The sequence below is a fragment of the Sturnus vulgaris genome, chromosome 2, assembly GCF_052056855.1.
Source record: "Sturnus vulgaris isolate bStuVul1 chromosome 2, bStuVul1.hap1, whole genome shotgun sequence".
Taxonomy (NCBI): Eukaryota; Metazoa; Chordata; class Aves; order Passeriformes; family Sturnidae; genus Sturnus; species Sturnus vulgaris.
In genome coordinates this window covers 86,050,762-86,067,361 of record NC_142244.1, presented here as the reverse complement: position 1 = coordinate 86,067,361, position 16,600 = coordinate 86,050,762, and the positions used below count along the sequence as shown (strand labels likewise).

Here is a 16,600-nt window from a genome sequence, read left to right as displayed (position 1 = left end):
CCTACTCTGATTTCATCCCTCCTAGTTTAAATAAGGCCATTTTCCTGATTACACAAAGATGTAAACAACCCAAAACAACTCTTTCACCACTTGTCAGATTTCTTTTACTGGATGGCACTATTTTACTCTCATATAACCTTTAGCTCTATTTGTCCATTCATAGTCATTCTATAATGTAACACTACATTAAAACTCCACAGTAAATATCCTTGCTCAATTACAAAAAGGAAACTATGAAAAAGTACTAGTGAAACATGATTTGTCTTAATTGGATTATTTTTCAGTTTATCACATACTGTTAGAAAGTAAATGATGACAAAACCCATGCTTTCTTGGTTTTAATTTAGTATCCAGTCCTGTCCCTGCCTCCTGCTTCTTTATTGCAACTTGTTATGAAGATATTTATTTCTTTCGGAAATGGGAGAACAAGAAAGGAATTGACAAGGCAAGAGTCAGACATGTTGTGGTTGGCATGACCAAACTATCCAACTGCATTGAGCAAATCTGGCTGTCACTCACTGTCTTTTAGGAAGACTAAATCAACTAACCTGGGATAAACATTGGCCACAGGGAAGTCAACAGAAAACTGGGCATGCAGTACACAACAGTAGCATGCCTGGAACTTGAGATGAAGGACTGAGGTGTTAGAGTAGGAGAGGAATCCTACTCTGGCAACAGATAACCATTCCAGACCAAAATGTGGAAGGTCAGGAAGGTTGTATTGCAAGGCAGATTGTGTTACAGGTTAGGCAGAACAGGCCTTACTTGAGGTAAGGAAAGTTATCTTCTCACCTAAATTGCTTTCTATTTTCACCCCTTTCAACCAGGTGATGCACTCCCATTTGCTGCTACATTCACAGTCTTATTTGATGTGGCTGTATTAAGTCATCCAGATGATGGACTGTCACATAGAGAGCTAACCTAAAAGAGTGAAGTGCTAGTCTGGAACCTAAAAGGCCTGGAGATCCTGAACCTGCTGAAGGAGCCTCAGCAACAAAGAAATGTTCTGAACTCCATTTTGGAAACAGAGTATTTCCCTCCTTTATTCAAATGGAACTCAGAATCCATCATACCTTAACCAGCAAACCAGGTTCAGTATTTTGAATGTTCTGCACTGCTTTATCACATTATTATTTCACTGCTCCAAGTCAATCCCACAGTTAGTCTAACATGTTTTAGTACTATGGTTTCCAACCTAGTCATTGTTTATACACCTGGATATTTGTTGTTCACAGGTTGCAATATAAGAACAATCTCCATGCAGTTGAATATACTTAAATACACTGGTAGCTACTAATCACATCCTTTTCACCATCTAAATGGAAGAGGGGTTTGTATTGCCACATTTAAGGAGACTGAGCTTTTATAAGGCAATGTGGTCATGAATCTCCTAAGATCTGTTTTGACCTTTTCAGTCATTTATTAACCACAAGGGAAAGTCAGTTTTCATCCAAATTGAACTGGAAGTGTTCAAGCATAGTGTTACATTTATTCTAAGTCTGAATCCTCTCCTGTGAAAGCGAAGGCAAAATCCTTTACTGGGTGAAGGTCTGGGTGCCTGCCATGAAGCTGTTCAAGTATCTTGGCAGCTTATTATTAGCTAGATAAACAAACAGAGAGGAAGATGCATGCTCAGAGTTTCCTTCCAAAGCTAAAGATATACACTATGAATGGATTGGACTCAAGGGACCGTGGCCAAAGAGGTTACCACTTTAACAAAGATCTGAACATACACAACAAAAATAACACAACATTCTGGATATTGCAGAGGAAATACAATCTTGAAGACTACTTTAAAAAAACCCTTAAGTATTTGCCTATCAAACCAGAATTTCTTGTCAGAAGCCTATATCAACAGCATATTAAAGTCTTAATCTATTAAGTGGAAGTAACCTCCAGTTTTTGGAAAAAGCATCCCAGCATTACAAGAAGCCCCCCAAAAAATAATTTTCAGCCATATAAAAACTTCAGTTGCTGGAGTCTAGTCTTCAACCCAGTAAAATGTGAACCGAGATGACAGAAAGCCTGTTTGGCTTTTGGAGGAAGTTTAAATAAGGCTGAATAGCCAAGCCAAATGGCAACAGCCATGGAACCCAATAGCATCCCTCAGCCTGTGATGGCACAGAAATTAGAAGTGGCTCCTGGTTAACTGTGGAAAGAAAATTGTTGTATCTCCAAATCAGCCAATGTAAGGGACTGTCATGCAACTAGTGCAACCCTTTACAAAAGTAACTTAATAGTTAGGGGCAGAACACAGCAGTTAAGAGAAGTAAGGCAAGGGGGCGCCTTTGCAATATAGAAAAAAATGTAACAGCATGACTAATACACAGAATGACACTACTAATGTAGTATTAAAGATATATTCCAAAGGCTTAAAATGGAAAGAAGGCACTAGTAAAAACAAATAGTTCAGGAAGATATACAAGAAGTCAATCAGCTAATGATGCTTGCTAAAACACAACTACTGTGAGGCAGGAAATACAAAGAAGAAATTACATAAATATACTAAAAGACAAACAAAAGAAGCAATTCTTTGCTAGACTAAGAAAACAAGCAAACCCAAACCAAACAACCCTGAAATGTTCTTTTTTTTTCTTCCCCTTGACAAAACATTGTGACTAGATGATCCCCATTATTTAACATTATCAAGAATTATTTCTAAGCCAGATAGTCCCTTCCTGGCCTTCGCTATACTGAAAGACTCTGAAACTAATTTCTTGGTAGCAACTTCCCATTTGTAACTGCTGTGCATGAAAAGAGAACAAGAGGACAATGCACTTGTGATCTGAACAGAATAACAAAGAACTACTATCAATCCCTAATTCTTCTTTGGATGAGAGTTATCCCTTTTTAGCAGTACACTCACAAAACCCAAGGGAGCTAACACGTACAATGTGTACACAGCAGGAGGAATCAAGTGATTAGGCTCATATTCAACAATCAGTCATGGCAACTGATTACTTTAAAGTTACAGACAGTGCTGCTGGAGTAAGACATACTTATGACCTGCTAGATGTTGACACTGTGTAGTTAAGAAATCTACCTTCACAAGAAGAAACTGATCCTTTGGCCTTGGAAAGAAGTTCATGTGCATCTGGGCCTAGATACATAATTTTTTTCTTGTAGGATGCAATGCCTCCCCATCAGAATGGGAAGTCTTGCATGCTTTCTTGAATGATTATTTAAAGTTTCCAGTAGTCTTGGATTAGACAGAACAATGCCTGGCAGTTCTTTCCACTGCTGCTAAGAGAATCCAGAATTCTTAGGAGGCAAGACAGTAAATTAAAAGACAGCAGTTAGATGCCAGATGTGTGGTCATGTTGGTAGGCCAGGAAGGAGGGGCTGATCAGATTTTCTGCACATTACCATAAGAAATCCATGTATGAACACCAGGCATGGGCCATTATCAGATTACAATTAAGATAAGATACATGCCACCTTGCTATGATTACACAGCCTGGACTCCAATGACAGAGCAAGGGCCTTTTTCAGTTTAACTGCATCTGACAGACTAACTTCAGCAAGCATCAATACTAGAACTTATAAAACCAATGCCTAACAATAAAGGAATGGTTTATGTACCTTTAGAATAATTCTCATGTTCTATGCTTTCTTGTAAAATGACACTTCACATTTTATTTATTTGTGTACAGCATAAACTGAATTTTAAGGGAAAAAGGTCAATGGAATAGTTCTGCAGATGGAGCCTATTTACTATTCATGATCTTCAGATGACCCTATTTATTCATCAGATCATGAAAACCAGGATCACCCAAATTGATGCTGATGAGATGAGTATTAAAGAGAAAGATATGAGCAAAACCATCTAGAATGGATTACACAAAGTAAAGTCATATTTCTTCTAATAAGATGCTGTGTTTTTACATTTTAGATGAACTGTGATGCTACAGAGACTATCCACAGAAAGCTAGAGTCATAAAGCTATCCACAGCATGCTACAATATATGCACTTGTAACTTTACCAATGTAAGCCTCTGAATAGCAGAAGGGCAACACACGAAGGAAAAAAAAACCCCAAGAAATTAGACATCTTACAGAGATAGAACACCACAAATACATTGCCAGAGCAGGAAGAGTACTCCTGACTTTCCTCTAATCTCTACTACTGTAAGTCTTTATGTGACGTTTGCATATTTTTTCAAGCATTTTAGAAAAAAAAAAATCTAACATATTAAGCTTTAATCTGTCACTTGATAAATAAGCAAGTAGTCAAAATTTTAGGTGGTGTTTTTAATATGTTAAAAGCAAGTAAGGGAAGAAAATTAGTGATCTTTTGTTTAAAATCTGATGTTACAACAGGAGACTTAGAGTATTTGCTGTAAATGATGACTATTCACAAAGATTCAGAAGGTGGAAGAATAATCTAGCTCATCGTTGTTTTCAATAGTGCATAATTTCAACTAGTTTGCTTTATCTTTTGGTAAAGTATGCCACAAGGATTATTATTTACAATACATCAGTATTGACCATATCTACTAGAAATGTTTACAAAATTTAGAAGATTATTCATTGTTTATCAATACAAATGTAGCTTCTAAAGGAATAAAACTCATTAGAAACTGTTCTTGTTCTGCTGAATCAAAAAAACTTGATCAAGTCAAGCCATTTGGTAAGTTCTACAAGCCTTGTTTTGTCAAGAAGGCCAAATTGACCTAATTTACACTGGGCACACCTTGTAAATATTTGGCAATGATTTCATCAGCACCCACTGAGTGTTTCCCCCTACTTTTTCCCATGTAGGCTTCATGTACATTTTCCTTTCAGACTTCCAGCTCATCTCACTTAACATAAAATCAGACATAAGATCTGCATAGAATAATTATGCAAGGCTAGTTCCATATGAAATGAAACTGAAGAGCATGCACAAGGTTAATGGGACACATATTCCAAGAGCTCATCATTCCTGCAATACCTGTGGTCAAGAAGCAGTACGTGGGTGGCTCTACAGTTTCTAGCTATTTTTGACATGATTGCTATGCAAAAGGGGCACATCTAACATGAAGTAGTGGAACACGCTTTTAAAAACACCTCTTGGTCACTGTAGGTTTCAATGGACCCATTTTAAGTTGTATCTATTGTTCACAGAATACAAATTATTCTTAGCAACCAAGACATTGGTACCATGTGGTTAACTGGAAGACAAGAACACTACAAGAACAGCTCAGCACAAAGGAGTTATTTACATATTAGGCCACACTTAAGACACTAAATTTAGTAACCATTTGTTGCTGACCGAAAAACAATGAGTATGCTTAATTAGTATCTTCTTGAATCAATACAACTACTTAAATTCAATGAAAGCAAGGCAACTTTAAGACAATTGTGTGTGCAAAACCTCTTAATTTGCCAAGACTCCGTCATCTGATTTTACCACTGGCATTTTGAAGATTTTTCTCATAACACGGCTTGCTGAAAAATCCTGTGCAGCCATTGACTAGGTCCAACAGTGGACAAACTTCACTGGATGAGCTGCATTTATGATTTTGTACTGAAGTAAGCTCATACATACTTTTGTATATCATAAACTCAAGTTTATTTCTTGCTAACAGAGTAAATGTAAGGCATATGAAGAGGTTCTCAAAAAATATAGAACATGTTCTCAAGCATCACTGAATGAAAAAAAAAAAAAAAGACAAGGCTATTTCCTCTCTATTAATACCTAATTTACTCACATATTAAACACCTGCTAAAAAATGCACTGTTTAAATACTGATGTAAAGCTATAATTAAGTTTACCTGTTTTGAAAGACTGGACAGAGAAGCAACTGGAAGTAATGATCAGTACGCTATGATTATATAGCTTTGAACTTTTTCTTGTTTGCTTTTAAGTGTCAGTTACTCAAAAAGGAGTGACTGTGATTAAGAAATGTCATAATTCAAAACTGAATTAATTTTAATTGTCCTGTGTCAGGATTCAGGTGAGCTTCAAACTTGAAGAAAGCCTCACAATTCTGAATTCCATTTCTCAGTACTAGAAATGCCAAAAACTCCCGAGACTGGATGCAGCATATAAAAAAATAGGAGTTCCAGTAGGACACAAGTGCAACTGCCACTTTGAAAGAGGACAAAAGATCACTACTTTTAATAAAGCATAAAGTGTGAACAAAATCAATATAACCACTAACAGAAGTAACATTTATATGCCAGGGTAACAAGATGCAGTTTGAATAAGGACCACCATCAAAACCCTACAACAGTGAATAACTTTCAGCTTCTCAATTATAAATAAAAAGAACAGTTAGTTCTCTAATCAGGATAATGTCCTTCTATTCCAAGCTATTCAGCAAAGATGACTAACACAATATACTAGCAGTGATACTTATGCTGACTTCTATTATGTCACCCCACTCAAAACTAATAATGATTTTATAGGAGCACCTATAGCTGCACTCTTCCAGACCTTAACATGAACTTTTGGCTGCCCTTCCTTTGTTGGCACCATAGAAGGAGCTTTATTGAGATCACACTAATGCTGACATCTCTCATAGTACCCTGTTATCATTGTAAAAGTACATCAGTTTGATACCAGGTTATTTACAGTCTCCCTTTAAGTCACGGGCTTGAGTTGAAAGCCAGGTCCACCATCCTCCCCACTTAGTGTTAGTGGTGCCATGTCCTAATACTATCTTTGCATGACACAGAGCTGGGGAGTGCCTGTGTTAGACCACACAGCGCAACCTTGTGTGCAAAGCAATGCTGACACAGCTCACACAGCCCAGCCTCTGGAGGCAACAGTGCTTCTGGTGTGAACGCGTACAAGGCACCAATTCGGATGCAGACACCTCACAAAATGATGGTATCAGCCCAGCTACCCTCTACCTCAAGCCCTCAGAATTAATTTGTTTCAAAAAGCAACTGTTAAGTGTTATTCAGACTGCAGACAATGTTAAAAGGTTTCATTCTAGCCTCCCTTTAAACTAAAATGGATCAGGCAGTACCACTATGTTTAAATCAAGTAACTGCTTAGAAAAATTTGGCAAGAATGTTATTCATGGTAAAAAAAGCTAAGCAGCCGTATATTACAGTTGTAAAAAAACCTTACAAGTTATAGAAATAGGAGAAAAATAAGCTTTATTTGCCACAGGACAACAAGCAGGAACAACACCTTTATATCAAAGGTTGACCCTCCAGAGAAATGGAAAATAACCTTCAAGTGTTTCTGATTGCATCACATTCTCTCTGCACCACCATCCCACAAAATGCCCATAGGGAATTCTGTGAATTGTTTCCCCAGACGCCTTGCACACCAGCTGGTTAGGATTAAAAGTCTTGCCTGTGGCACCTTTTAGGCCCTGAGGATCGGCATTTTTGAAAATGTGATGAACAGTGTACAATTGTGTATACCCCATGTGTTTAGGATAATCTAGAGTCCCAGAAACACTGTTTAATCTATGTACAGTAGTGATAAGGGTTAGAAGAAATCTACAACAGCTATCCTTGAAAGTTACAGCTCTAGAATTTCTTCAACAATACACTCAGAAAATATTTGAGACTTGAATACTGAATTTTTTTTATTACTCTAAATTTCTGTTATTTGAAGTATATAGTATGTACAAATCACAGGCCTACTTGCAGAATACCAAGTGCTAGCAAGCACTTCACAGCACATAACCAAAGTGAGTAGAACTTTGCAATTACCACGCTTATACAATGGGTACAGTCAGGTATCCACCTCACTGTGAATGACACCATGCAAGTGAAGCAAAGGACCTCCCATAAGGGAAAAAACCAAAACAATCCCTAAACAAGAGTTTTGTTTTCATTTGCACTAAAACACAGTGGAAGATGAATTTTCATGGCAGAGTTCTGAATAGATTTTAAAATGTGCCTTTGGATTAAGACAACAGTTTACTCTTAACATGGCTTTATGATTTTCATCTGTCCAGATGAAAAAATTCCATAAAGACCATGTAGGCTCTTTCACTATTCGAATAAGTACTTTTGACTTGCTCATCAGGGAAGGGCTCCAACTATGTTGATAGACAGCAAATTCTCTTCTGACAAGACATTAGTGTTTCAGCAAAATACATGGTAACTTCTGAATTTTGGATAGAAGTATAACCTTCAATTGCAAGCTGGAAAAAAGAAAAGATCTCCTTGAATATAACAGCTGACAGCTACAGTACTTTTAATGTTGTTTAATGGTTGTCATCAGCACACCAACTTCTTTTGTTCATATGCTACTGTTTAAAGTATCAAAGATGACATATGTAATTAGATTCTAATTCTAATTAAGAATGCTTTCCATTCAAAAAAACATGTTTCGCTAACAAGTACAGAAACTTGTAGCATGAACATGTTGTTTTCCTACACATTCATATTTACTTCCTGGTAATTACTTAAGGATGGTGGTTTTCTCTTATCAGCTTTACTGTTTGGTGTCCTTCAAAAAAGTTGCAGAAACATTTTAACAGAAAAAAGGCATACAGCAGCCTTACCCATCATCAAATGCAGTGATTTAGCTCAGTGATACTGAAAATGTATCAGGCCAAAGTAAGTTAACTGCTTGTATGCTGCCTTATGAGACTTCCAGTGCACAATAAGAAAAAGTTTAATAAGATGCTTAAGTTGACTTATATAGTCCAAAAAGAAATAATTCTCCAGCTCTTTACGGCTGGATGTAAAAGCCTTTTCCTAATAACAACATCCTCATGCACATAGAGCTAAGCATGTTAACTTTCATCATTTTCTAGGACTGCTATTAAGAATTTAAATCTGTATTAGCTTGTACTGTACATCCAGTATCTGAAACATTTTCTTCCACTTACAGAAACAAGATGAGGACCTCAAATTTACTTGAAACTCATATGAAGTAGGCAAAACTATTGTGGCTCGATCCGAGAAACAGTAAAATGCACAACAGCAGATGCATTAGTTTTGACACTGCATGAGGTAGTTTGTGGAAGAAAGTGGGGTACATTGTGCTTTCTAGGAGAAAATACACTGTCATAGCAGAAAATGCAATTCTTAGTGGTATTTAAGAGCTGATGCCAGCTGCAAATACAATCTACACTTAGAGATTAATAAACTTTTGGATGAAGATGCAGCTCACCTGAATAATGAAGATATAAATAAATTTCTCATTGCTTGGAAATTGCCCTCCCCAACCTACTCAACCAACCAACAACCTAACCCCTCTAAGTTCTCTCTCAGCACTATACAAACAATTCCAATTAAGTCAAGGATGTTGCTCTTCATTTATCTCTTCTAGTTCTTCTTTATGGGATTTACTTCAAGCAATCAACCAAGACACATGAAGAGAAATTACAGTACACAACTTGGGTTTTAATGGAAACTCTTCCTTTGCTTGCTTTTATCTGATACAAGAATAAACTGAGCATCTGCTGACTGACTTTCTGCATTTCACTAGAAATTATATTTCGCAGGAAATATAATACTGTGAACAGCAAGAAAAAAGTAAATCAATCATGATGCCCTGCTGGATGGCTGGTTATTGTACATAAATACAAGTCCTTATTACTGTAAAGTCAATCCAGAAAAACACTAGCCTGGACATACGGTGTTTTGGAGCTACGAAGTTGTCAAACTAGATTTGAAAATTAGTATTTATGAAATCAAGTGGTCACTTCAGATTAAATGTTTAAGTGCAAAAGAGTCATGCTGTTACTCCTGTAGGTTAAAGGGTAAGTCTGTACACTCAATGCATATCAACAACAAACAATAAATAACTGACACTCTTAAACATCCCAGCTTTATCCTTTCTACTCTTACCCAACTGAGAAGGCTTCCCTGGGATACCACATTTGGACACTGCAATAAGTTAGATACCAAAGTATGTAGAGCAATTGGGAGTTACAATCTCTTAAAATTTTCCAGGATTATTAAAATATGAGTTTATAGCACAAACAGCATAATAACTCTTTGAAGTCCTTATGAATGTCATGAAGTTCAGTGAGGTCAAGTAGAAGGTCCTGCATCTGGGACAAGGAAATCCCAAGCAAAAAACAGGCTGGATGGGGAATGGATTGAGAGGAGCTCTGAGGTGGAGGACTTGGGGATGCTGCTGGATGAAAAGCTCAACATGACCCAGCAATGTGAACTTGCACCCCAGAAAGCCAACTGTGTCCTGGGATGTATCAAAATCAGCCAGCCAGCCAGCAGGGCAAGGTTGGTGATTCTGCCCCTCTACTTTGCTCTGGTGAGACCCCAGCTGGAGTGCTACACCCAGCTCTGGGGTCCTCAGTGTAAGAAGGATCTGCTGGAGCAAGTCTGGAGGAGGGTCACAAAGATGACCACAAGGCTGCAGTACTTTGCCAAAGAACACAGGCTGAGAGAGTTGGGGTTGTTCCCCCTGGAGAAGAGAAGGCACTGGGTAGAACTTACAGCAGCCTTCTAGTACTTAAAGGGGACCAACGAGAGAGCTAGAGAGGGACTTTGTACAAGGGCACGTAGTGACAGGACAAGGGGAAACGGCTTTAAAATGAAAGGATAGGTTTAGCTCAAATATGAGGAAGAAATTCAAGTTCTTTACTGTGAGGATGGTGAGACTGAAACAGGCTGCCCAGAGAAGCTGTGCATCTCCCATCCCTGGGAGTGTTCAAAGCCAGGTTGGATGGGGCTTTGTGCAAACTGGCCTAATGGAAGGCGTCCCTGTCCGTGGCAGGGTGGTTGGAACTAGACGGTGTTGAAGATCCCCTGCAATCCAAACCATTCTGTAACTCTATGGTCGTTCATCATACATAAGCAACACTTTGTCAGTCACAACAACATTTTCTATCCAGTTTTGTTTTTACAATTTATGAAAAGGGCTAGAAACTAGATTTTAATTGAACTGCAAACTTAAAAAGAGTATTTCATGTTGAGGCCAGGGTTATCATCCTTGCATAGAGGGCATTGTCTGTTATAAATAAAGAGCTCATTAGGAAGGAAGTGCTGAGTGTACCATGCAGTACCAAAACAATTACTTTGTTAATATGCAGATTCAGTGAAGCGAAGTTTGAGTCTTGTTCTAACAACAGTGCCTGGTATCATTAGACAAAGGAATATTTGCAGTCAAGGCAGTATGTTATAAAAGGAACACAACACAAGGACTTAAATTTATCCACAAATAGATGGCAAGGAAGCAAGATAATCTTACAGAATCTTAGGCCACCTATCCACTAACAGTAACGATACACAAACATTGGTATTTTATGTTCAGTGCTGCTGCTTCACTCCACTCCTGATACCTCCCTCAGGAAAACTATTTACTTACATAATTTGCCAATACTACAGACACAAAACAGTTCCATTTAAACAAATAAATCTAGTAAGAAACAAACTTACTTCTTTGGTCCCCGAGGATCGACGTGTTGCTCTAACATTAGAAGTGTTCCTTGAGCTAGCTGGAGTAGCCAATGGAAGAGTAGTAGAAAGCTGAGGAGGACTGAAAGACAAAGGCAATCTGGTATCTCCTAATATGCACTGCTTGGAATTGGAATTTTTGCTGGTGAAACTCTCATTTTGACTGTTTCCTGAATCTGCATTATCAAACTCCGTTTTCTTCTTATTCTTGATTCTTCTCAAGCAGTCCTTTAGTGTTAGCTGAGTTGCAGGCTGACTCAACCAGCACAAAAAAAGTTCATCCACCTTCATTTTCACTGCAGGTTGCAGAATCTTTCCAGGTGACATATTCTGCCAGTTTCCCTGTTATATTGGTTCAAACTCAAAGTAAATATTTGACAATTACATACATATTCCACTCGACTTTCAAGTGTTTCACAGGCATTATTTAACAAAGTGTTGATATTTATCCCCTTAAGATACTAACAGAAGCTGGGAGTTATATTTTAACATGTGACTTCAACAACATTTTATAAGTGTAAGCCATAAATCAGTCAGAGTCAATTCCAAAAATTTCTTTTAAATAATGGATAATCTTCTTTTAAAAGCATACTGTGTAAATGGTGGAGACTAGAGAACAAGAAACTGCACTTGGGCTTTCTTAAAGAGATAGCTAACAAATATTATGAATATCCTCTAAGAATATGTGTTAAAGACACATATTTTAAAAGACACGTATTATGAAAAAGAAAACTTGGAAATACTTATAATTGAACATACTAAGAACTAAATACCTAAGCAGTTTATTCTAAGCTCTGGTGATGGATAAAATAAGATTTAATAAGCAAGTCTTTCAGTCAAGTGATTTAGAACTAAGACTGAAGGCTCAATTTTCATTCTGAGGCTGTGATATGGATTTAAAATCGTGCATCCCCCCATGTGAGGGATTCCCAAAGCACTGTAATTTGATATTTTAAAAACTTCTTATTTGACATTCACTTTCACAGTTTTTCTAAACCAATGTAACTCAAGAATTGCAACAGTGCGGTTTCAAGCTCAGTTACTCACCTGAAACAAACAGGTGGTCTTTGGTTTTTTTTTTTTTTTTTTTTTTTTTTTTTTTTTTTTTTTTTTGTTAAGAGAGACAGAGGACTGGAATGAAAGACTGAGAACCACACGAAAGTTCTTTCAAGTTTTCTGGCATCGAATTACTTCATGATTTGGTACAGTTCAAATAAAATCTTTACTTCTTCATGTTAGTGCTTTATAAAGCCCTTCACAAAATTTGATCTATATGCATAAAGCATATAATAAAAGATACATGATAGACGATCTTAGACATCTCTTCCAACCTAAAAGATTCTATACACAAATACTTGGTTAAACAAGCACTTCAATTTGGAAACGAACACCACCTAGCAGACATCGTGCTAAAACTTAAAGCTCATCCTCGTCCCACAGCAGAACTAGAAGCCTTATAACACTGCACCACTTAAACTTTCTAAACTGTTATAACTTTGCAGTTCAGTTATTCTGTTTCTGAAAATGAGGGCCCCCTCGCTTCCCTACTTTTTTAAACTCAACACTTTCACGGCGCTGGTGGCTGCGCTCAGCCATCCTCAAGCGCCATTCGCCTGAAAAGAAACGGTCCGGGGCAAGGGCCAGCCCGGCGCCGCCCCGGGCACGGGGAGCCGGCGTTGCAGCCGCAGGCTCACTCCTCTCGGGGGAGCCCCACATCGAGCCCCGCAGCAGCTCAGAACCGACGTGACTCCATGCCACGGGGCAAACACACTCACCTGCCCCGTTGCACCTCCGCCACCGCCCCTTCCCGCCGCCACCGCCTTCAAATGCGCGCCTCCTTCCGGCCCGGCCCGGCCCGGCCGCCGCCATCTCGCGAGAGTGCGGCCCTTCCGTCCCGCGGGACGCGGCCGCCGGTCGCCATGGCGACGGCCGCTCGGGGCCGCCGGGCCGGTGCAGCCCTGGCCTGCCTTGCCCTGGCCTGCCCTGCCCGAGACAGCGCGGTTCCGCCGCCGCCGCTTGTGCCCAGCTTAGAGCTCTGATAAGGTCTCGGGGTCTCACGGGCTGCTGCTCACTGGTTCTCCGAGAGGAGCTGGCAAAGTGATGAAGGGGCAGAGAGAACATCTCCTCGACAAGTTTGCTGATGACGCAAAGCCGGCAGGAGTGGCCGATACACCAGAGGGCTGTGCAGCCCTTCAGAAGGACCTCGACAGCTTCAAGAGAGGGTCAGAGAAGAACTGTCTGGAATTCAACAAAGGCAAATGCAGGGTCCTGCACCTGGGGAGGAGTAACCTTGGGCACCAGCACAGGCTGGGGCTGACCTGCTGGGGAGCAGCTCTGGGGAGAAGGACCAGGGGGTCCTGGTGGACAACAAGCTGTCCTTGAGCCAGCAGTGTCCTTGTGCCAGGGCCAGTGGTGGCCGGGGATGCATAAGGAGGAGCATTGCCAGCAGGTCGAGGGAGGTGATCCTGCCCCTCTACTCAGCCCTGGGGAGGTCCCATCTGGGATGTCCAGTTCTGGGGTCTCCAGACGTGAAGCTCCTGGAGAGGGTCCAGCAGAGGGTGACAAAAAGGATAAGGTGACTGGAGCATCTCTCTTAAGAGGGAAGGTAGAGGGAGCTGGGTCTGTTTAGCATTGAGAAGACATGACTAGGAGAGGACCTTATTAATGTATATAAATATCCAAAGGGAGGTGCTGAGGGGATGGGTCTCAGTGGTGCCAACCAGTAGGACATGAGGCAAGGGGCAGAAACTGATGGACGGGAAACTCCACCTGAATACGAGGAAGAATGTCTTTACTGTGCTGGTGACCCCACACACTGGAACAGGTTGCCCAGATTGCCCAGAAAGGTTGTAGAGTCTCTCTCATTGGAGATATACAAGAACCATCTGGATGCACTCTTGTGCCATGTGCTCTAGGATGACCTTGCCTAAGCAGAGGGGCTGGATCAGATGACTCACTGTAATCCCTTCCACACAATTTACTCCTTCTGTGGTTTTGTGAAAGTGAGCTGATTCCATCTGCTAAATGCTGTTAAAAGGAGAACATTAAATGCTCTTTCTACACAATGGCTATGGTTACCACTAGTGTTATGGGATTGCAAATGATAGGATGAAAGATGAGGTGCAGGCAGTAAGAAATAGAAGGACAGTCCCCTTACTAAGAGAACGATGTGTGCCAATCTGTTTGCAGCCCCTTTTTTGTACTGGAAAACACACTGGGATTTTGTGGTTGTCAGCCTTCAGGGGCACTCCTTTGAGGCTCTCTGGGTGCACTTATCAGTGGGGTTTAGGTGGTTGACCTTTGGCCCATACAGTTTTTTTCTTTGGTATTTTTTACATTAGCAACTCACTGTATTTTTACATCAGATTCCCTACTTCCACTGAACTGATTTTCCCTCATGTGGCTACACTTTTCTTAATCCATTTTACATTTTGCCACTTTGTTTACCAGTAGAGACACTCCAGATTTATAACAGGTTATTATTACAAATTGTTGGAACGTTAATGCTGTGGAAATGGAGCTGTACCAAGGATGATACAGTGGTTTGAAGGGAAGGCTTGAAAATGCACGCAAGAGTAAAATAGGGTAAAGTGAAGGAATGGGCTTGCTTTCTCATTTTTGGAATCTTTTAGAGAGGACACAGAGATAAGAAAGGGCTAAGGAGGAGCAAAAGCCAAGATGCTGTGAGAGAAATCTGGTACAGTCCAACACAATTACGTTTAGTAATACCCGAATGATATTTTGATAATAACAGTCATCTGCAAATCCCAGTATTACTCTTCTAAGTATATCAGAAGGCTTTAGCTTTCAGCTGTAGATACATTTTCACATGTCTTAAAATGAGATTCTGCTCTTAAGCAGACACTGTTCTTGAGGGAGTCTCCACTGTTTGAAATAGGGTAATGTTCTGTTTCCTGCCCATTGGTTAGTGAAGTTAGAAAATATGTTTTTGCAAAACCAAAGTGGACAAAATGGCATTTTTTAAACTGAAGTAAAACATTCAGCATAACACAGAAGAAGCAGATGACGAAGTATGGATAATTCTGTAAATATTATGGAAGTAGCTTTCAAGTAGGGAAAAAGAAATTTAAAACCCTGTGTTATGGATAGCAGCAAGATTTTTGGCGGAGAACTGAAGGGCTGAATTAAGAAGACTGATAGCAGAGCAAGAGACATGCAACAAAGCGGACTTTTAAAACATTTTGAATGCCTTTGAAGCATTCCTTCGTGATGTGTAGCCATCTGTTGATTGACATGTTGAAGACAGGTGGCAAGAAGGGGATCAGAGAGTGACTTGACAGAGTTGTAGAGTTGGATATCATCTGCAAAGAGATGATGCCCTTTGTTGAAACTGGCAATGAGATCTCCCAGAGAAACGTGAGAAATAAGAAAAAAAGAAATGAAAAAAAAACCTCTGAGAGATGCCCACAGTCATAGTGTTCTCTCATGCATGCTAGTGTAGATTCAAAGCAATTCTAACTCTGCCTTCGTTAGACTGTGTCATGGATAACATTTGTGTGAGAGAGGAATCAATTCCATGTGCCTTCTGTTATGCAGAAAGCACTTTGGGCATCCTCACCAAGTTGTACAGTACTGGCAATTGAGACAGATGTTTTGAACTTGTGTCTGGATGAATCAGGTCTACTGAGAAGTGTATCTATTGGTAGGGATATGTTTGTAGAGATACAGGGGCTCAAACTTGGCCGAAAGTGGAGAAATACTAAACTGAACCTCTTTGTTCAGATCTTCCACCGAGAATTGAAACTTGAAATCCTTTTTGATTGCTATGTCCTTGTTCTTGCTTTACCTGGTGAGTACAGAAAGCAAACCTTTTTTATGTTGCTTTCAAAGCATGGAAAACAAAAATCTGTTCTAGTGTCTTACCATTTTTTTAAAATGTATCCATGTGGCTTAAGGATGGGCTTCTTTAAAAATCTGTTGTATAATTATGAAATACGAAAGTTCAGAGCATGGAATATCCAACTGATACCTGAAAGTTTAGTGATGGGGTCACACTTAGCATTGCTGTAACAGACACAGACTATGCTTTAGGTAAGGCACTTGTTTCAGAAGTGCAAGAGAGTGGTGCATTGATATAACTCGAGACAATTAGTAACAGTGGTGCTTGGGCCTAACAACCCAGGGCAGTGGAGTTAGTACATCATGCTGGTGTACCTGTGTAGCACAGTACTTCCTTCCATACCGTGTGTGAAGGTGCTAACCCCAGTGCAGAAACTGAAGAGCCACATCCAGCTCCTGTTGGCTGTGTTACCTA

At 39.7% G+C, this 16,600-nt stretch overlaps 1 protein-coding gene and 1 long non-coding RNA gene across 5 annotated transcripts in view; one reads left to right on the top strand and one right to left on the bottom strand.

The window, feature by feature from the left end:
- The window catches only part of PPP2R3B (protein phosphatase 2 regulatory subunit B''beta), a 45,227-nt gene extending 32,053 nt beyond the window's left edge, over positions 1 to 13,174 (bottom strand). The window contains exons 1-2 of the mRNA XM_014892278.2: positions 13,101 to 13,174; positions 11,308 to 11,667 (exon numbers count right to left, since the gene is read on the bottom strand). Of these exons, the coding sequence (XP_014747764.1) occupies positions 11,308 to 11,652 (345 nt within the window). The 5' untranslated portion in view covers positions 11,653 to 11,667; positions 13,101 to 13,174. The remainder of the gene's footprint in view (positions 1 to 11,307; positions 11,668 to 13,100) is intronic.
- A 117-nt stretch (positions 13,175 to 13,291) lies between these two features.
- Positions 13,292 to 16,600, top strand: part of LOC148224880 (uncharacterized) — a 181,815-nt gene continuing 178,506 nt past the window's right edge. For 2 of the 4 annotated variants that reach the window (XR_015801609.1, XR_015801606.1), the window contains exon 1: positions 13,292 to 13,900. This is a non-coding gene — a long non-coding RNA (uncharacterized LOC148224880). The remainder of the gene's footprint in view (positions 13,901 to 16,600) is intronic. The other 2 variants (XR_015801608.1, XR_015801607.1) reach the window with 2 other exon arrangements.